Source organism: Daktulosphaira vitifoliae, unplaced genomic scaffold (assembly GCF_025091365.1).
Source record: "Daktulosphaira vitifoliae isolate Bord-2020 unplaced genomic scaffold, ASM2509136v1 Scaffold_1, whole genome shotgun sequence".
NCBI lineage: Eukaryota > Metazoa > Arthropoda > Insecta > Hemiptera > Phylloxeridae > Daktulosphaira > Daktulosphaira vitifoliae.
The window spans coordinates 26,801,561-26,824,269 of record NW_026099572.1 but is presented as its reverse complement, the minus strand read 5'-3'; the positions used below and the strand labels follow the sequence as shown (position 1 = coordinate 26,824,269).

General features: G+C 26.9%; 2 protein-coding genes across 2 annotated transcripts; one reads left to right on the top strand and one right to left on the bottom strand.

Moving 5' to 3' along the window:
- The first annotated feature begins 6,316 nt into the window (after positions 1 to 6,316).
- On the top strand, positions 6,317 to 11,498 carry LOC126894675 (farnesyl pyrophosphate synthase-like). Its single transcript, XM_050665857.1, has 8 exons — positions 6,317 to 6,754; positions 6,823 to 6,991; positions 7,063 to 7,203; positions 8,692 to 8,895; positions 8,960 to 9,124; positions 9,225 to 9,302; positions 9,385 to 9,519; positions 11,051 to 11,498. The coding sequence occupies exons 1-8, from the start codon at positions 6,657 to 6,659 to the stop codon at positions 11,249 to 11,251; spliced, it is 1,191 nt and encodes a 396-aa protein (XP_050521814.1). The 5' UTR covers positions 6,317 to 6,656; the 3' UTR covers positions 11,252 to 11,498.
- Positions 11,499 to 15,612: 4,114 nt separating this feature from the next.
- On the bottom strand, positions 15,613 to 17,512 carry LOC126894679 (ribonuclease kappa-B). Its single transcript, XM_050665862.1, has 3 exons — positions 17,258 to 17,512; positions 17,070 to 17,195; positions 15,613 to 16,059 (listed from the first exon to the last, which is right to left on the bottom strand). The coding sequence occupies exons 1-3, from the start codon at positions 17,324 to 17,326 to the stop codon at positions 15,958 to 15,960; spliced, it is 297 nt and encodes a 98-aa protein (XP_050521819.1). The 5' UTR covers positions 17,327 to 17,512; the 3' UTR covers positions 15,613 to 15,957.
- Positions 17,513 to 22,709: the final 5,197 nt, after the last annotated feature.

Genomic DNA, 22,709 nt, shown 5'->3' with positions numbered 1-22,709 from the left:
ATAGAGGAATTATACAATATTATTGTAAAATATTTGCACAATAATATGAAATTGTACAACAGTCTTTACTGCTTTGTCTTCTGCCCAATCAGAGAGATTAATTTTTATTCTATTGTTCTCGGTTAAGTGAAGTATCTGTTTTCATATAGTCTGTGATAATAATTGGTGGCCATTTTTAAGTGGGTAATTTTATCAATTTACTACAGTGATAACAAATAAAAATGTGGAATTATCCCAAGAGTATATTTAAATATACTTATTACTTACTTTTATTTATTATTAAATTTTAAAAAACGTTAACATAGTTTATAAATGTAGCGTTTTGGATAAACTAATTTAACTGCCACAAAACGACGAACTGATTTAATCACCTCCATATATGTCTTGTGTAAATTTTTATCACTGCCCATTCTGTATATTCTATAATATAATCTATAAACCTTACATTTCCCTGTGGATAGAAGATAAGAATACTTCCACTGCCCCTCTGCCGTGTATAACAGTCGACTTATGAGGTTGCCCTAGGTCAACAGTGGGCGTAAAATTTTGTCAAAAGGTATGAGGAGTTCTGAACAGAACCTAAGCGGATTGTTCCATCTAGGATGTACGTGGGGACTAAAACTGAAAGGAAATTTAGTAGTTAGAAACGAAGTAAGCCTAAAGAATAAAGTGTTTGATACTAGCCGGTTTACTTGTACGGTAACTGTTTACTCATATGTACAGGCTTACCCAACGTATATAGTATCGACGGTGTAAAAACATCATCACTTATCTCTAGGCTAGACTCATGTATAATATGTATGTATAAGGAAGAAAGATAGATACAACGTAAGAATAGGTACGTGGAATGTTGGAACATTAATTAGTAGAAGTATTAAAAAGGAGAAAAACAAATAGGTGAGGGTTATACAATCAGGTAAGACCAATACAAATAATGGTGTAGGGATAATAATGAATGAGGAGATGAAAAATAAAGTAGTAGAAGTAATTAAGAAAAGTGATAGTATTATAATCGTAAAATTAATTTTTGAAGAAAAAGTGTTGAATGTAGTAAGTGCCTATGCATCACAAGCAGGATATGATGAAATAGATAAAGAATTGTTTTAGAGATAGATGGATAAGGTAATACAAGGAATACCCGGTAATGAGTATGCGGTGAAGGTGGACATATCGGTAATAAGAGGAGAGAATATGAAAGAGTAAAAGGAGGATATGGTTTTAATCGGAAAAATGAAACCGGAGAAAGAATCCTGGATCTCACAGTATATACATTCGATCTTGCTATGGTTAATACTTAATTTAGAAAAAGGGAAGAACATTATATAACTTATAAGAGTGGGAGTACTAAATCACGGATAGATTATTTTATGTGGAAAAGAGAGAGCGTAAAGTGAGTAAAAGATTGTAAAGTTATCCCAGACGAGAGTGTAGCTACACAACATAGACTGATAGTAATAGAGTTGTGGTGTAGTTGGAAAAGAGTATACAAAAACAGAAAGAACACAGGTAAAGGATCAAGGATCCGGTGATGAAAATTGAAAGAAGCAAAGGCTATACCTTTGCTTACTTTATTTAAAATAAAGAATGCATATAATATAATTTTATTTAACACTCAAAAATAGCATCTAATTTAGAAAATTTTAATTCTGCTTTCAAAGTTCTGACCAAACTATTAGGTAACTATTTTAATTTAAATCAGGTATAAAAAAATATCATGTCAAAATGAAAAATTTTCTAAAATATTATTACATATTTTATTTATATATGTACTTATTTTATAAAAAATCTGGTGTCAATGATAAATGAATGGTATATGTATTATAAATATTCTAAATTCTTTTCGCATGGGAAATGTTATCGCTTCATTTATGTATGACATTACACTCAATGTTTAATAAGTAAAGAAACAGGTCAATTGTTACAAATAATGAGAACAATAGAAACCCATTTCCTTACTTACTGAACACATTATATACAATGTATAATATACAAACTTTTTTTTCCTACCACAGTAGTATTTAAACTATTTGTTGAAACCAAAATATATTATGTAAATTAAACTACACTTACTACACCGATGACAAAATGCAATATTAAAAAACAAGATTTAAAAAACTGCAATTATTTACACAATAATATAAGTAATTATTTTATTAGTTCTAACAATATAATTAAGAATGATAATATCTGCTTGGTGATGTTAATATCATCCCTCTGGGATGTTATTAACACCCCTGAGTACTATATTGCCAATAGGGTGCTAAGTAGCCTTAACATCCCGCTATTTGTGCCTATGGTAAAATACGATCTTGTTAATAATTTGAAGGGATAAAGACGATTTATACTACAAGCAACATTGAAACAAAGTGAATAAATTTTATTTTTTTAAAAAATCGCTATAAATTATTACATTATTATTATTTATTATTTAAACAGGGCATGATTAAGATTTATATGAACCCTTCTAAATTGAAAAAACATTTTTTTGAACTTAAATCATATTGCATACGCTTTAATTCAGTATCTTTTAAAAGGTCATGATTTTCATAATGTAGTCACAAAATAAAAAACTAAAGACATGATCTGTAGCTATATTCAAACTTCAATTTTATTAATGTTCTTAATTGGATTTTCAAATAATATGTTAGAAGAAAGTTAATTGTCTAGACTATAATAAAATTTCATGTATTTTCATGCATTATTTTATATGATCCATGTATTTTAAATTCGTATAATTGAATGGCCAATCCTGATATTTTGATATCAGAATCGATAATTTACGACAGGTGCCATTTTTGGTATATTTTCACTAATAAAAAAAAAACGTAAAAGGATGTTTTCAGATAGGAAATTCCAAATCGTTCGACGTATTTGTTGTCTATATTAGTCCAGTAAAAGTTGAGTATTAATAAGACAGACAGAGTATTAATAAAAAATATCTTGGTAAAATTAATACCTACATAGATTCAATTTGAGGCTAAAATTTGATCGTGGTGAGAAGACATTAACCAGAATTTTATTTGAGGGGTATCAAAAAAAAAATGTTTTTTTCGGCTACTAAATTCTATAAACCTTATAGAATAACTAAAATGTATGTTTAAAATTTTTCGAGGTCTATTAATTCTTCTTGGTTAATTTCGAGTTGTCAGTGGTATACAGAAATAATTCTTAACTCCCTTTGCACTTCTGTAAATTATGAAAAAAGGTGTTCTACCTTATCTTGTAGTTAAAAGGTTTACCAGAGACTCGCAAACCCTAGCGACGGAACTGATCAGGTTTTTTTGAAGTATATTCATATTTGTTCAACTATCTAGTAACTATTCCTCGTATTTTATGAAATATTAATTTTCAGCAGTGTTGAGAAGGAACTGGTTCCAAAAGGAACGGATTCCTGGAACGAGTTCTTTTTGAAGGAACGATGCTAGGAACTGCTTTCTTTTAAAATAAAGGAATATTTAGAATTACCTAATCTATCTAACACATCTTGTATTAAAGGTAAAGGCATTTTATCTCCCACCGTAATATTGTTTAATTTCCGATAATCCACCACCAACCTATACTTTTGCTTCCCAGTGGCATCTAATTTCTTTTTAACTAACAAGATAGGTGAATTCCGAGGCGATTTACTTGGTTCAATTATACCATCTTGTTTCATTTGATTAATTTGCCTACCGATTTCATACCGTTGACTATGAGGTAACCTATAGTGACGCGTATAAAGAGGTAACTGTCCACTAGGCACTTTTATATCGTGACTTATAGAATCAGTACTCGTTAACTTATCCCCTTCTAAATAGAATATATTAGCGTACTCTGCACATATGGATATGATATTATTTTTCTCTTCAACATTTAAATGTTCTAAACGCAATTCAGTCATCAATTTATCACGCCTATCTGACCCCAAGTAATTGTTATCTATTTTATTTTCAACATTTGTACTCATTACTAATTCTTCATTAAATATTTCATACTTGAAATCGCTTAAATTCAGAGGCTTAATCGTTTTTTCTTCCTCAGATAAATTAATTACATTAACCAGTATTTTTCCATCTTTAACAATATTTAATACATTTCCCACAATAACTTTTTCAGCAATCTCTTTACGATTTATTAATACCGCTACTTTACTATCAACTATATTTTTATTTACTGAAACCGATGCTACATATTCTGACCAAGGTGGCAATTTAATCAAATTCTCCCGATAAAACGAAATAGTATTTTTCTTTATATTAATAATTGTGCCTTGTTCTTTCATGAATTCTTGCCCTAAAATACCCGCTTTTAAAAATGGAACCTTTTCATCAACTATATAAAATTTTATCATACCCAAATCAATTTTATTCACTTTGATTGATATCTCAACTATGCCTATGGTCTCTACCAATTCAGCATTGATCCCTCTTAAGTACACGTTTTCCTCAGGTATTAACTTCGTGTTATCAGTTAAGCTTTTTAAACTAATAATGTTAACACTACTTCATGTATCTAACAAAAACTCTGCACTAGGATCTATAAAATTCGGCGACTCACACCTAATATGGTTCCCATCCATTTCTACAGTAATTCATTTTACATCATGCGGTTTTCTTAAATCTCCAACCTCTTTTGGAAAACTTTTCTCCCTTGGTTGACTAGAACTACTTGAACTCGACTCTGGATCAGTAGTATTATTATTTGGACTATTTTTTCTACTATTTTCTGCATTCTTTTTCTTAAAACATCTATCTATTGTATGACCCCCTTTTGAACAATATTTGCACACCACGTAAGTATGCTCTACCACAGTCTGTTTTACATTGTTTCTATTTCTATTTCCATTTCTATCATTCATTCTACAGTCGCGATGATATATATATAGTGATGATGGACATTATCAGTATACTAAATTGCCCATGGGTTTCGGCACCAAAATTTCCTGTGGCGAACCGGTAAGGCTCGCCTGAGGGAATTTAATATTTATTTGTTGTTCGGGTTACCGTCCGGACTCCCAATTGAGCTATCCGCACAGAGTCCTTCAAGATGTATATAGGAGATAGTGATTATTTATAAATAAATAAATTTAACACTTTCGAAATAATGCTGGTTATAAATATTAAAATGTATTATAAGATAAATATTACGTTACAAAAGAAATATAACAATTAATATAAATGTATAAATGTATAAATATATATATATATAAATAAAGTAAACTTTCATAATAACACTGCAAGTATAAGAATATGCTTTACAATTATAGTGTTTATTCTGTAATGGTAGACACTAGACTGACTAACGCTAGAAAATATTGATATAGCCAAAATCAAGGGGACTTCCGCAGGCGGATGTCCCTATCAATCATACATATATTTATATTCACAAGATAAATTATTTTATAAAGTGGTGGTAACAAAACATTAGATATTAAAATATTAAGGTATTTTTAGTTGACTTTTGACAATGGAAGTCCCTTATATACCCAGCCGAGATGGTAGGCTGTTTAAATGAATCAATTGACTATAAATAGAGTTATTATCACATGTAGGTATACAGTAAATATTTAATATACAGAGTGTTCAGTAAGTTAGGAAACAGTTAAATTGTTACAAACAATGAGTACAATAGAAATTCGTTTCCTGACTTACTGAACACCCTGTATGTTAAAGGTTTTGGTTTTCTGATATATTATTTCCAACTTATATGTAGACAATAGACATTGGTCGCGTTGACACAAGTCGTTAGCATTTACTACCTGCTTATAAATATAATTTTCGAATACTTTTAGATAAGGAATACTACAAATTTGTTTGCATTCGACCGCTGATGAAAATCATTGATGACCGTTATCATGATCTCATTGCCACAATTTTTTAAATAACTTGGTTACATAAAAGGAACAAAGAGTGGAACGAGTTCTTATTTTGGAGGAACTGGCTCTGGAACAAGTTCCTTCTAAATATACTAAAAAAGAACTAGGACCTGGAACGAGTTCATATTTTAGAAAATTAACGGGGAACGGAACGAGTTCCATTTAAAAAGGAACTTTCCCAACGCTGATTTTCAGAAAAATGATTTATAATCGTACATATTTTTTTAAATAGCACTCTAAACACAGACTATATAAAAGTATATAATATATTTATTATAGCCTGTGCTGTAAATTAGGTCTAATTAAGTTTTATAATTAAGTCTAATCTTATCAATGTCAATTTCGGTTGAAATACGGTTCGGTCGTTTTATTTTTCGCCTGAAATACGCTCTCCCGCTTCTATCTATACCTATCAACTATTTACAGTAAACCGGTTTCTCCTTCATAAAGCAAGCCTTTCAGCTCACAACACGCAGTCTGTAATCAGAACGTTCTAATAAATTTTTGACTTTGTAAAACAATGTGATATTTGTTACTTTGATATAGGTATTAAAAATTGTATAATGTGACTTGTGAATGACAAATTTGACTATTTTAAATAAAAAAATTATTTGAAAAACTTTTTATTATTTAATAAAAAATTATATTATTTTAATTTTTTTAAATTGTTAATTTTGTTTTTAATCTTCTATTAAATATTTAATTTATATTTTCATTGCTTAATGAGAGTTTATAGTTAACAACCTGTTGTACATACAATTTTCAATTAATATTATTAATGTGACAGAGTATATGTCACTTAATGAGCATTATGTATGCCTTAATTGAAGTTATGAGTCGTAGAACTGTTAATTATTGTAGACTGATATGTAGTAATACATCAAAATTTCAAAAGAATCGGTAATTATACATTTTCATTATACTTTAATATTTAATACATTTTTGCTTTTAATAAATAATCTTTTTAGATACCTAAGTATGGTGCGTCCTCCTAAAGTACCACCAGCTATTGTTGGTACAGCAGTTAGTAAAGATGATGCTAGAGATTTTATGGCAGTTTTTCCAGATGTTGTCAGAGATCTTACAGATACTGGTCGTCATTTAGACATTCCTGATGTAACCAAGTGGATTACAAAAGTTAGTTCAACTTATATAGTCTTCAGGTTGATATTGTACAATTATTGTATAAGTATTGATTTACGTTTTAGTTACTTCAATATAATGTTCCTGGCGGAAAAAAAAATCGTGGGATGGCTTTAATACTTTCATATAAAATGCTAATCAAAGAAAATGAGCTAACTGATGAAAATATTAAACTGTCATTTATTTTAGGTTGGTGTGTTGAAATTGTAAGTAAATATAAAAAACAATTTTTTAAAGTTTTACATAGTTTTTTTCTATGTAAAGCAAAGCTTAATTTTTTTAACTTATGTAGTGATTGATTTATGATTAACCATTTGGTTCATTTAAAAAAATAATAGGTTTAAGAAATAAATTTATTTTGAAAGAATTTCTTTATTATTTTTTTTAGTAACATTTATCTTGCCATTTATGTATTGCTAAGTATTTTGTTTTAAATCAATCACTAAATCAGAAAACAATAAAAGTAGCGTAATCCTTACACAATAAATATTGGTTTTATGTATAGGATTTTTTAATGAAATTTATTGTCAATGAATTTACGCTGATAATTTTATTGATAAAAATTTATAAGTATTTAACTTTTTTAATATTTTTTAGTTTTAAATTAATATTATTTTTAATATAGATTAATATTAAATAACTTAATTAAGCCAGTCACAAGAGTCTTGAAATTATCAATCCCCTTAAATATATTTACAGAAAATTATTGCATAAGCCCATGAGATTAAGAATCAATGAAATTTAAAATAATCTATTGAGGGTTTTAAAAATAAAGTAATTTTTTTGTATTAATCGAAAATTTGTTTATCGTCATAATTCTGTATTAAAAGGTTTTTTTTAATTTCCTTTATATAATCAAAAAAATTTTGAAGATAACAATTCATTAAGATGTTATTAAGAGGTAAAACACAATTTTATAAATTAGGATTTAAATGTATGTCTTAAAGTTTAATAACAAATATAAATTGATTATTTAAAAAAATTGCAACCAAACTCATAATTAAATAAAAATATACATTTTCATTTGAAAAATGAAATTAAACTTTAATAAAGTTTATATATTGGACCTAATACTTATAAATTTATAAATGGAAAAATATACACGGTTAATAAAATTAAAAGTAGACCATGTGGTAACGTGGCAATGTTTAATGTACACTACCTTTGGTTCAAAACTCGGTTATGGGTGGTTTCATTTGCAGAGTGAGAGAAAATTTGGTAATTGGAGTAATTAACTACCCATTCCGGAGTATCAATGGTTAAGAAACCTTAATTAGCTTATAAAGTGTTATGAAATAAGAATAATTCTCAATGTTATTATTTTAAAAGAACTTGAATAGTTTTTGTTTACCATAATTCAATCATACTGTATGTACATATCAATTCTGTTAGCAAAATAAAATGTTTACTGTGTTTCTTTTATTTATTTATTTTAGTGTGGAAACGAGTAGTTATTATTTAAATGTAGTTTGTAAAAAAAAACTGAATTGAAAAGAATTTATTATGAATTGAGTTTTTAAAATTCAATATTTTATTGTATCATAAGTGACAAAGAGAAATAATATCCTGGAACCAGATTTTAACCTTAGTTAGAATTGAATAATAATTCTATTTTTGAGTTGACACTGATAATTGATGTTAATTTTTACATTATTTTTTTTAAAATATTGCAAAGAGTTTAAAATCATTTTTAGTTACAGGCTTTTTTATTAGTTATGGATGATATTATGGATAATGCGATTACAAGACGAGGACGTCCTTGTTGGTATCAAAGCAATGAAAATGGTTTATTAGCTATTAATGATGGAATACTTCTAGAACAAGGATTATACCAAATAATTAAAAAATATTTTCATGATAAACCGTATTATGTGGATATTTTAGAGTTATTCCATGATGTATTGTATAACCTCTTTTTGAAATTCCTTCAAATCTCGCAAATTATTTTTATTTAATGAGTAGGTTACTATGAAAACTTCAATGGGGCAATGCCTTGATATGTTGACTGCTAATAGTTTTAAGGTTAATAGGTTGAAGAAATTTACTATGGAAAATTACTCATCTATTGTAAAATACAAGACTGCATACTATTCATTTTTTTTACCCGTGTGTTTGGCCATGCGTATGGTAAGAAATTTTTAAACATAAGAATTAATGTTTTACTCATTTTCTAATTTGAATAGCTTAATTTACTTTATAAATTATTTAACATTATCACATTTTTTAGGCCAATATAAATGATCCAGAAGTTTACAGACAAGCCAAGACAATACTTCTTGAAATGGGTCATTTTTTCCAAGTTCAAGTATAATATGAAAATATTTTAAATTTTGCTTTCACATGTTATTAAAAACAAAAAATTTGTAATATTTTTCATATAATATTAGGATGATTTTTTGGATTGTTATGGAGACCCTGAAGTCATTGGAAAAATTGGAACAGACATAGAAGATGGAAAGTGTTCATGGCTTGCAGTAGTAGCTTTACAGAAAAGTAATTCTCAACAAAAAAGAATAATGGAGGTATAAATAAACAAAAAAAAATTGTTTTAGAGTTTCTTTTTGTCATATATTAATGGGTTACCATTGGTATAATTATTAAACACTAGGGATAACTACAGAATAATTTATTAGAATTTGCAAAAATGATCGACAACAGTTTAAGTCTTAGAGTAATGATTTCCTCCAAAATTCATGCAAAAACCTAAATTTTACTGAAAATAGAATATTAAAAAAAATTTCAATAAGAAAAAAGTTCATAAATATATATATATATATATATTTATTAGGGTGGATCAAAAAAAGTCTATCATCAAAATTTTAATGAGGACTCTTATAACTTTATTATATACATTCAAATAAACATTTTGTGATAATTTGAGATTAAAAAAAAAAAAATTTACTGGATGCTCAATGTGTTTTTAGTATTTTGACCAAAAACACCCCAAAAAAAGCCTCTGTTATTCAATTTTTAGTCAAATATTATGATTAGTATATCACAAAAGTTTGATTCTTACTGTAGAATACAAATTTTTTAGTTTCAAAATTTTAAGTCAAAAATTGATAGCGTTCATATCATAATTAACATCATTATATGGTATATTTCTAGGAGATTTAAAGTAAGCTTAAATTTTTATTTTATGCAGTTTAGCTGATATTTATGTATATTATAAGTAGAAAAAAAATTGTTCACTAATCTTAAAATCTTAAACGTTATTTTGTAAATAAAGTGCAAGTTGAAATATATGATATTCTTGAAAATATTAATAAATGATGTTTGATCATTAAATACTTTTCAAATATATTTTTTTTATTAAACATTTCATTTATTTTAAATTTAATAAATAACATTAAAATACAATTTTATGTTATGATAAAATCATACATATAAATTTAATTAAAATTATGAATGAAAAATCCTTAATCTATTTAAAGTTACAAATTTACTCGATTTTAATAGCAATCTTTTGAAAGTTTTTATAATTTGATTTAAATAATTTTTCTTAAAAAAAGTATATTTGAAAAATATTTAATGACGACCGTTATTTATTAATATTTTCAAGAATATCATATATGTCAACTTACACTTAATCAAAAATAGTATAAGTTTTTAAGATAAGTAAAAAATATATATACATAAATATCAGCTTCACTGCATAAAAAAATTTTTTTTTAATAATAACCAAAAATTGAATAACAGACCGTTTTTTGTTTTTTTGGGGTATTTTTGGTACTTATTTACTAATATCAAACAAATTATCGAAAGGTATTCAGAATATGTTTTTGAATGTTAATAAAAATATATATTCAAAATATGTTTTTGAATGCTTGAAAAATATTTATTGTTAACTAATTGAATTTTTTTTATAAATTACATTTTTATGTTATTCTGAGTGTCACAACAATTCCGCACCAGAACAATTGAGCATTGGGCCCCCAATAGTTGGGATAAAAGCTAAAAAAATTATTTATTCTTAGTATAGTCATAATTTGATTTTTTTTTGTATTTGGCATTATTACTTAAATGTCATAGATGTGTTTAAATTTTTTTTAGGAAAACTATGGAATTAATGATCCTGATAAAGTTAAAGTTATCAAACAATTATACGACGAATTAAAACTTCCTAGTACATTTCAACTTTATGAAGAAGAAAGTTATAATATGATATGTACACATATTCAACAAGTATCACGAGGCCTATCCCAAGATTTATTTTTTAAATTCTTGGAAAAGATATATAAAAGGACTCTATAGTACCTAAGGATATTTTTATTAAAAATGTCAAGTTTAAAAAAAACATTAATGGTGCCTTTAAAAAATTTATTTTAGTTTAATGTTTTTATATATATAATGTTTAAGTTTACATCACATTAAATTTGTAAAAAACTTATTTATAGAACTAAAATTAGTTAAAATTTAAATAAATTATAATTATTATACAAATTTAACAAGCCAAAGCTTATTTACAATAGGCAAAGAAAAAATTTACAATACATAGAACTTATTATACAATAGCTAAATATTATAAGCTTACAAAAAAAAAAAACAAATCAAAATGAATGATATATTCATAATTATATTATATTAAATATTTGTATTAATTTTTAAAGAAATATATTGTATTTTTAATAAAATGAATATAAATAAATATCAATAATTTTCCACAAAATAAAATAATAATTAGGGGTACAAATGAAACCCTTTTACCTGTACCTGTAATTCTATGGTTCCTAAGAATAAATGATTTCTATCAACTACAGGAACTTGTTTACTAGCAACTGATTTGAGAACACGTAACAAATCTGATGTAAATCTACGCATTTGAGCTTTATGAGCTAAAGTCATAAATCGTTTATTTCCTTCCCCAAATACCTATTATACATCCAAAATGTTTAAGTTAGACTGCATTTTATTATTAGCTAATTCAATATATGAGATAAGTCAAAATAATAATAAAAGATAATTTCATTAATTTAAATTTATAACTAGTTTGTTAAAGAAGGGTAATTTTTAATCAATTTTTTAAAATAAATACTATATACTGTATAAATACAGCTTAGAAATTATAGATTTTATTTTTGTCTTATTATAAAAATTCTTAGCTTTCACTGAACCAATATTACTGATCTATACATCAAAAGAATCCAAATTATATCTAGTTGTAGACTTAAAATATCTAAAAAAAATTATAATCATTAAAAACAGCCATTTTCACAATTCAAAATTACTATACTTTTTTGGATTGAAACAAAATCTTTATCATCATATATATTGGGGACAATAATGTTTTTTTTAATGCTATTTTAGAAAATCTAACAAAAGCCTACATTTATATTTACCTCACTTTGTCCTAATAGTGAAACTATGTAAGTGTAAACAATTTTTTTAGTAATTCTATTAATCATAATAATTTAAAGGAAATGTGTTGATGGTGAAAAGTACATACATAATGATTGATTTATCTTAACCACAACATTTCTCCTTAAATAATAATAATTTAGAAAATTTTTATCTAAAACAAGTAAACATTTTCTTCTTTTTCCTCGCTTTTATCCCCACTACTTGGGATCAGCCACCTTAATCTTAAACTACCACTTGACACGATCTCCCACATCAGCCTATCTCATATCGTATTCAATAACATCCCTCTATCTTTTTTTTAATCTTCTTCAACCTCTTTTTCTCAACATTAATTTCTATAACTGTTCTTATAGTTTCAGATTCCTCTTTCCTCATAACATGACCAAACCATCTTAATCTATTTTCTCGCATCTTATCCACAGTTAATACTACACCTATAGTCCCTCTTATATATTTGTTCCTTATCCTATCTTCTCTAGTTACTCCGCTTATCCATCTAAGAATACTCATTCTTCGCTCTTTTCTCTTGTTAATCTCTGAACCATACATTATAGCTAATTTCATTATAGAACTTACCTTTCAGCTTCATTGGAATTCTCTTATTGCATAACACACCAGACGCTTCTTATCACATCACTCACCCACACTTAATCATGTGTCTTACACCCTTGTCAATCCTTTGTTCTTTTGCACAACTGATTCTAAATGATTAAAACTTTCCACCTCTCCTATCACGTCTTTGCTCATTGTTACTGATTTCCTAATTTCACCTACCCCATATTCTCCTTTGTCAAACTCGTACTATATATACTTTGTCTTATTCCTACTTATTGTAAATCCCTTTCCTTCGAGAGCTGATATCCACACCTTTAGCTTTTGATTAATTTCTTTCCTATTTCCTCCTATTAACACTATATTGTCAGCGAACAACATGAACCACGGTACCTCTCTTTACTTTTCTCTATACATTTCATTCATCACTATACAAAAAAAAGTAAGGGCTTAAAGTAACACTCCTAATCTTACCCTAAAACTTTTTGTTACTCCTCCCACACATTTTACTCTGGTACAAGTGCCATCATACATATCTTCTATTATATTGATGTACCTTTTGGGACTTTTTTTCTCATTAATGCTACATTAAAACCACTTTCGGTACTCCATCATATATTTTATCCAAATCTATAAATATCATACATAACTTTTTATTCTTTCCCCTATACTTTTCTATTAGTTATCCCACATAAATAAATGGCTTCATTGTTAACTTACCAGGCAAAAAACAGACTGGTTCTTTATTACTAATGTTTCTCCTCTTATTATTTCTCTATTACCTTTTCCCAAATCTTCTCGCTATGACTCCACACTCTTTTGCCTTAAATATCGTTATTCCTCCATACTTTTGGTATTTTCCAAGATCCTTTAACCACCTTATGCCAACACCACCTAATATTTTCCATACTTTACTGGCCCTTCAAGGTTCTACTGCTTTATTTTTTTAAATTTTAATAGCTTCCCAAACCTCTTTTTCACTAGTTAAGTCTACCAGTCCCTTGTTCCATGAGAAATTCAGAAATGTCTCTCTTAAATACTCTTTATGCAGTAATTTTCAAAATACTCTTTTCATTTTTTTTTCATATCATCATCATTTGTTAGTATCCTCTTATCATCTTTTTATACATCTTACATAGTGATAATCTTTAAACTATTTTTTTCTTTTGCAAGTCTACTTCTTTTTCACCTTCCTTTGTTCCTAACCTATCGTACAACTCATTATACCTCCTAAAATTTTCCTTACCTACTATACACTTTCTTCTTTACATAAATTGTTTCATGTAACTTGATTTAATCATTAGATATAGAACATAGTTTTAGCTTCAATGAGTAGCTAAAAAACTATTGATTTACTCTATCTATTTTTTCTATTGTGCCTCTACACAGTTACTCCGCTCCTACAATACTATTTTTGCTCAACATGTCAAAAAATTACTAAACATATCTATTTAAAACTACCAGCGCCTAAAAAAATGTCTTCGTTTTCGAAAAAAAGGGAAATGTTTCAAAATATTTACAGCTATTATAACAGTCAATGTTGATATTTTTAGTTTTTACTTCATATTGAAATAACTTTTCAAAAACTAGAGGGATTATTGCGAAGTTTTTATTGATAATACTTCAAACATTTGACAAGAGACTAAATATTTTTTTTGAAAAGACATGCACCTTATTTCCAATGAACTATTTTAAAATACTCCGAAATACTGGTACGGCATAATAAACATCATTTTTTTTAAATGTTCAAAAATCTTGACTTTTTTAATCGAACGAGAAGATTAAATACAATGTACTAAGAAAAACAATATAAAATCTTGATTCCTAGGAATTTATTGTCTATTATAGTTAATAATCATATAATTTTTAGTCAATTTTGTAATTTTTTTGCATTGTAATGGAATACTTACATCATATAAATTAAAGCTTATTTTTTTAATATATGATAAAAAAAAATAAAAGGTTCTAGTGACTCGTTCTCTATGAGTAATCGGCCTCTTGATTATAAAATCATGCAACTATTGGTAAATATGATACATTTTTTAAAAAATTTGTTACACATCAAAGCATTTTTCAACAGTGGTTTTAGTCACTATCAACCAATACTGATCTAAATATATATCTCAACCCCACCATAATTAATCCTAACTGTACTTAAAAAAATTAACACTTTAAATCGACCTGAAGCATGTTATATATTTAGCTTTTATATCAAAGAACTTTATACATTTTATTGAAACTTTTAATAAAATATATTTTTTAAAAACATTATATCACTCAATTTAAATGGTATAACTTATTCATGGAAAGACTAAGGCAAGATTGATTTATGCTTAATTTTTTTTGTAAATGCAAAGTAAAGAACTGATTATTTGGATTATCTAATTTCTGAAGGATGATATGGTCGTGTCAGTAAAATGACAAGGCTTGATGCACAATGACTCAGGTTCAAGGTGTATAAAATTAAAAATTACAAGAAAAATATCTTTATAGCTCTATTATTATAACTTGTCACTACATGTATAAAAAGAAAACCTATTTGTTTTTACAAAGGTTTACTATTTATCATTCAATATTTAAAAACTATATAAAATGTATTGAAAATGAGTACAGGACTATTTTAAATGTGTCATAAAAATTGAAGCCGACATGATAACTATAAAAAATAAATGCCAAGATTAAAATAACAAAGACAACAAGAATATTGTTCTCAACAAAAATATAATAAATTAATTTTTTTAAAAATGAAGTGTATAACAATGTAATCTACAAACTAATATTGAATAAAATACATATTAAACTATCAACTTAAAATCCTAGTTTATTAAAGAGATGGAATAATTGAAAAATTGATACATAATTTTTTTTTTTTTATAAATGAAGTGATAAAAAAATATACATAATTTTTTATTAACTGATATATTATTTCTATATTCATTTAATTTTATTGTAACTGAAGTTTAGTTAACCCAAACCTTTTTAAGGTTCCTACCTACATATGTGAAATGTTTAAATTAAAAAAAATAAATTATAATACAGATTATACATTATAAACTCATTGTATTCCGATTATTCATGTAAAATTGATGTCCAGAGAATACTAGTGTAAATATGTAGAGACAAGCAGCAATCCAGCAGTTATATGCATTCTAAAAAAGTTAAATAAAAATTCATGATATATGAGGTAAATATTACATATAAGAAATTAAATATCAATAAATTATAAGCATTAAGTAATCTTTAAGCATCCACAAACAAAAATACAAAGAAAAAAAAGATAAGTGTTCTTCATCAATTAACTTAAAGTAATTTTTCTGTTAAATATTAATTTTACAATGTAAAAAATAAAAGTTCATGAAATTTAGCACTAACTGTGCCAATTTTGCTGATCAATATATATGCCGAAGATAACAAATTATATATAGTATAAGTCATTATCCTCAAAAAAATTACAAAAACTTCTCTTTCTCCATAAAAAGAAAAAACAACCTAAATAATAACTTTTGCAGAAATTAGCTATTTTCATAATTTTAGAATCTATTTATATTGAGATAAATTTTTAAAAAACTCATGGAACTTGGAACAGTTTTTTTTTTTTTGAAAAAAAAAACTTTTGAAATAAGCCTTTTTAAGGCTTAAATTATTATACTAAAAGAAACTCTCACAATTTTAGTTAAGGAAAATATAATTTAATAAAATATGCAAATATATTTCAATTTTTAATTTAAAAAATGCAAAGTCAAACCAATATTTTTATGAAATATTAAGATTTTAATCTATACTACTTTTTTTTTATCAAGTATCAATTATACTGCTTTTTATAATATAATAAATGTTTACCAGATAATATTTTATTTAATTATTGTCATGCCTATTTTGATTAGTTTAACGGCGGGTAAATATTTTCTGCTAAAAACCAAAATTTTTTACGTAAAAATAATTTTGAAGAATGATATTAGTGAATTATTACTAGGTAATTTTCTATAAAAATCAACATGGAATAAAATTAGTGCACATATATTTTATGACTAGGGTAGATCATTAAGATGTAGATGTGACATTCTTTTAAGTATAATTTAAATTACCCTATTACACATGCTACAGTTTGAATAGATAAATATTGTTTTATTTAAGAAAATTTTAATATATTTATACTTACTAAATAGTACAGTTTATCAGCTGCACTATAAAATTCTGCAGGATTTTTGAATTTGTGTTCTTCACTTATGTTTAAATCATCAATAAGAGCAACACTATGGATGTAGTAAAAAAATCCCATCAAAACCTATAAAAACCCCATTTATGAAAAATAACTTCATAAAACATTAATAAAAATATTTTACTTACCAATTGGATTATTCCCCAAATGCTAATTATAATCCCACAAAGGGATAGTTTTGGTCCACAGATTTTCATAATGGCGTCAAGTAATGCAAATAGGTATATTTTTAAAATAAACTCTCAAAGTAATTTTAAATGAACACAGTTTTTTTTATTATAGGTAGTTCAGAGTATGTTAATGATAATTTAAGTAAGCATTGAACGTCTTAAAAGTATCCGCCCAAAATCATTGATGCTTTATCAGTTTCAAAGGTATAAGCTATAGAACGACTATGAAGTTAGCAATTCCTATATAGCAATTCTTAATCAGATACAAAAAGGATATAAACCGCTAGAGGGCGCAACTTAGATCAAAAAATATTTTTTATTATATAGAACTTTTGACAAAGTTATGCAGGGTGTTCACTAAAAAATTATAATACAAATAAAAGCTTATAAAAATTACTATCGTATGGCATTAGTCAAAAATTGTAATAGAGTTTCCAAGTTACCCGTTTGTGAGAAATTGCTGGGCAATATCCGCAGTAATAACACACTATAGCCGTGATATCGATGTTACTATCTCCCACATTATTTACGCTCACATCAGCTGCCCTCAAATCGCATCAATAGCATCACTCCATCTCTTTTTTGGTCTTCCTCTACCTATTCTTCCTTCAAAATTAATTTCTACAACTGTTCTTACGGCTTCTGATTCTTCTCTTCTCATAACATAACCAAAACATCTAAAGTACAATACATTATCTTTAATTTAAGATATATATAAAAGTATCAGACTTTCCGGAACACTTTCAAAAGTTAAGTGTAAAAGTAAATTTTTTGTGATAAAGTTATCATTTTAAATCCCCTCCTGTGGGCAGGTAAAGGGTCAGATTTATAAAAAAAATATACAAAATGATAGGTAAAGAGATCATGCATCTATAAAAAAAAGAATTAAATTGATCCATACATTTTCCAAAAAGTTATAGCATTATTAAGTTAAAAATATAAAAATGAATTATTTTACCAACATTTTATTTTTTTTATTTACTTTGATGTCTATTTTCACCGTGAAGACAAAATAAAGTCCGAAATTTTTTTTTCCATAATAAAGTATATTACATTACCTTTAATTTAAGATATATGTAAAAGTGTCAGACTTTCCGGAACACTTTCAAAAGTTAAGTTGAAAAAGTTCTACTTTCTATATGCATTTTTCAGATTTGAACCCTCCTCGTATATAAGGAAATTTTGAAAATAAACTATTCAAGCAATTTAAATGGTACACATGAGTATCGAATCGTATTGTGATGGTGTCACGTTACCATTATCGTGAGAATTATTTTAATAAAATACAGACAGCACATCCGCTGCCTGAGACTGATGAATTAACAAATAATATTTATTGCCAATTTGGCAATAGTTCTAATTATTATAAAAACCCAAAAGACCTGACCATCGTGGTCAGTCGACTCCAGTGCCTTGTGTCATTCATCAGTCTCAGTACTCGGTTGTCGCTGTCCGGCTTACTGCTTAAAGTAAAGTCTTTGTTTATTCCTTTTTAAACCTATCTACTCTCTTCCACAACATTTCAGAGTACTTGTGTCTTGCACTTCGTCTGCACCTCATACCTATGTGTTACCCTGATTCCCTTCCTATAACAACAGCCTTTCGACACCCACAGCTAACCCGGAGTGTCAGCCGAGCACGGTGACTGTTGTACGACAACACGCACGTGAATATTTAGAGAGCAGGCACCACATCCTCATATTCATCTTCGCATCACAATTACTTTTACATCTGTTTTCCTTTCTTTTATTGTGTTACGACCGTATGGATGCGAATAACAAGATACTTTATTATTTTGTATTATTATTTATTGTGTATAAGATATTTTGTTTAACAATAAATCAAAGTTTTAGAATGGTTATTTAGGGTAATTTTTGTATTAAGAATACAACATATTAATTACTTTAATTTATTCTTATAATAGTTGTAATTGTATATTTTAAAACGAACTTTATTAGGCTACCCAGTAGTATTTTGAATATTTTAAATATAAAATAATACTATATTTCAAGATAGAAGTGTGATATCCGTAAATTAATTTATGAAGTACAAATTATTTTAATATCGATAAAAAGTTGAGTTGACGAGTGAATGAATTATACTATTACTAAACATATAGTAAATTAATAAAAAAGGAGTGCACTCATTAACCGTGTAAACCGGATTGGACCGGTAGCAATTGACTAGTGGTACTCAGGCAAGTTACCCCAAAATTTGGATAGCTTATTACTCGGTGGCTATTGGTTGTAGAGTCACCGAGTTTGCGGTGGCAATTTTAGTTTTAAGTCCCTTAAGTAGTACGCTATCACTAGAAGAGCGCAAAGGTTATACACAGTACTGTACATAAAACGAAACAAAAAATTAAATTTCGTAGAGGTGATTACGTAAGGGTTAGTTCGAATAAAGCCGTATTTGAAAAAGGATATTTGAGTAATTGGTCTTTTGAAATATTTACTATAGCAAAGGTATGCAACACTATACCAGTACCATATCTTCTCGAAGACTTTTAAAAAAATATGATTAGAGGGTGTTTTTATGAAAAAGAATTACAAAAAACCAAGTATCTGCATAATTATCTGATTGAAAAAATTGTACGACGTAAAGGAGATAAAGTGTTGGTTCGTTGGATGAGTTTTCCTTCAAAACATGATTCATGGATGAATAAAAATGAGCTTGAGAAATAAATAATTTTAATATTATTGTAAGATATTAATGTAAAAATTTATAATAAGCACTATTAATTGTATTTTTTACTCCATATAATAAATTATCAATATATATTTAAATATGTATATTTATTTAATCTTAAGGTGACATATCCTCTCTACCTATCTTTAATTAAACTGTGTGTTATTACTTTTTAAAATATAAAAGTTCATCCGAGCAGAATAAAATCTGCAAAACTAATAAAATATTCTTAGTTCACTCGTAAACGTTAACAGTAATGGATGTTTTTGGTTCATCATTAGAAAGTAAAAGAATAAAAAACATATGTAAACTAGAATCTAAATTAGCTAAATTAGAAACAGATATTATAAAAATTACTGAAACGCTTAGTGATTATCGGAAAATAATTGAACAAATCCACGGAGTAGAAGTTAAAATTGAAAATTTAAATACTAATTTTAACGCGATAGATTCAATTTCTAAATTACGATATAGTCAGCTAGAAGAACAGATTAATAAAACTAAAAGTTTTGTAAAATACAAAGCCTATACTGACTCTAGTGTACGTTTATTTAAATAAATATCGTTTAAAAAAACTAAAAAAACACGCTTTTAAAGCACATCGAACTAAAAAGTTAAAAATAATTTTTAAAATAATTATGAACAAAAAATACTATTATTGTGATAAAAGCGTGGGTGCTTTGTGCCATATTTTCGTATATTGAGCGCCCGACGATTTTATCACAATAATAGTATTTTTTGTTCATAATTATTTTAAAAATTATTTTTAACTTTTTAGTTCGATGTGCTTTAAAAGCGTGTTTTTTTAGTTTAAACTATATTTATTTTTCACTTTTTAGTTTCATGTGATTGTAGTAGTTACTATCAATATCATGGTTGTAACGGGTAACGGGAAATCAGGGTTCGATTCCAGGGAGTCTGAGAAACGGCTACCACATCCAAGGAAAGCAGCAGACGCGTAAATTACTCACTCCCGGAACGTGGAGGTAGTGACGAAAAATGACGATACGGAAATAATCTCTCGTAATCGGAATAAATACTTTATACCTCTTAATTAGAATAAAGCGTGTTAATATATAAATTTTAATAGTAATTAGAATACATATATATACAAGTAAAGCGACTTAAGTACGTAAACGTATCATGCATTAGGTACAGTCGTGTTTTGTGAGCGGGCAGGTCGGACTAACGTTATACCAGAGGTATAAATGGCGGTAGAAATATATACGTAAGCCGCATGCACGCGGATGATAATGGTCAGTCAAAATAAAAATTTGTTTATATATATATATATATATATATAATATTGATGACAAGCACGCGTGTACGGGTACAATAACCAAAAATAAATTTATACAGGAATAGTATTGCCGGCGTGTAATGAGCGAGGCGTAGGGTGGGGTAAATGCGTTATGACAGTCTAGTCTAGACGACGGAATATGCGATAACGCGTGGCGTTTTGAGAGTTACATACATACATACATACATACAGGTGAAACTAATATAAGCGTGTTAAAAACAAAACGCCCTAGAACAAGATCCGTATCCTCAACGTACTAGTTAACAAACTAAATAATGACTACAGCAATAACAGATTTTGAGTGTATATTGGGATCGAATAACGAGTATCTTATAAAAGAACTATTTGTAGTAGTTACTGACATTTATGCTACACAGCACTGGATATTTAAACATGCAACTCCAACAGATGAAAAAAGTCAAAATGTTAACGCGTGGTTGAAAAAGCACAGACATTCAATGCAACTTCATTACGGAGACGTAGAAATTAAAGAACTACCGAGAATTTTAAACTCGTTAAAATTTACAGACATATTTGTAAAAGGGTTACAAAAAAGAGACATTTTACAACAGTATATGCCACACGTAAATGTCATTAACATGGACGATATTGGCTGCCCTCGTATAACACAACTGTCAACAAATACTTCTTATCCATCATGTTTATTTCATATGAATTTAAATCCAACTTATTGTAGTTTTTATAAAATGTTTATGTTAAGAAATTGGAATATTGATAATTCTTAGTACTTAAAATATTGTTATATTTCACTATAATTAAATAATGTAATCAAATTGTATAATATTTTTAAAATAAAACTTATAAGTAACAAAGTAGTTGTTTACTTAGATAAACATCAATGATATAAAATATATATAAATTTATATATAAATAAAAACAGTATACTTTAGTGTATACTATAATTAAATGAATTATTTTACAACAGTCAAATTTTAAAGAACAAAATTACAAGTAATGAACAAATTATTTTAACAGTGGACGGTAATATAAATATTTTGCATAAAGTATGATTAAACATTAAAGTTGGCCAAACTACCTTGTTGTCTCAAACCCCTTAAAAATAAATAAACAAATTTGTAAATTAACATACATATATATATTACAATGAAATGAATAACTATTAAACTCACTCAATTTTATAGTGTCCGTGCGCTAACGTATGAATTTGATTCTTCAAAACAACTCGCTTATCATCATATCTATTCAATGCTAATTTTCTACTAGTAATAGATTTGATTTCATGCCTGTAAGATCTGAATGAGTTCATTTGTCTGTATGGAATGTAATCTCTAGGAATATCTTCTATTCCTTGAAATAGACTGTTCCTGGTTTGAATGGACTGTATAATATACGTTTTTTTTATTAATAATAGTATTTGTTTATTAATTATAATTATATTTT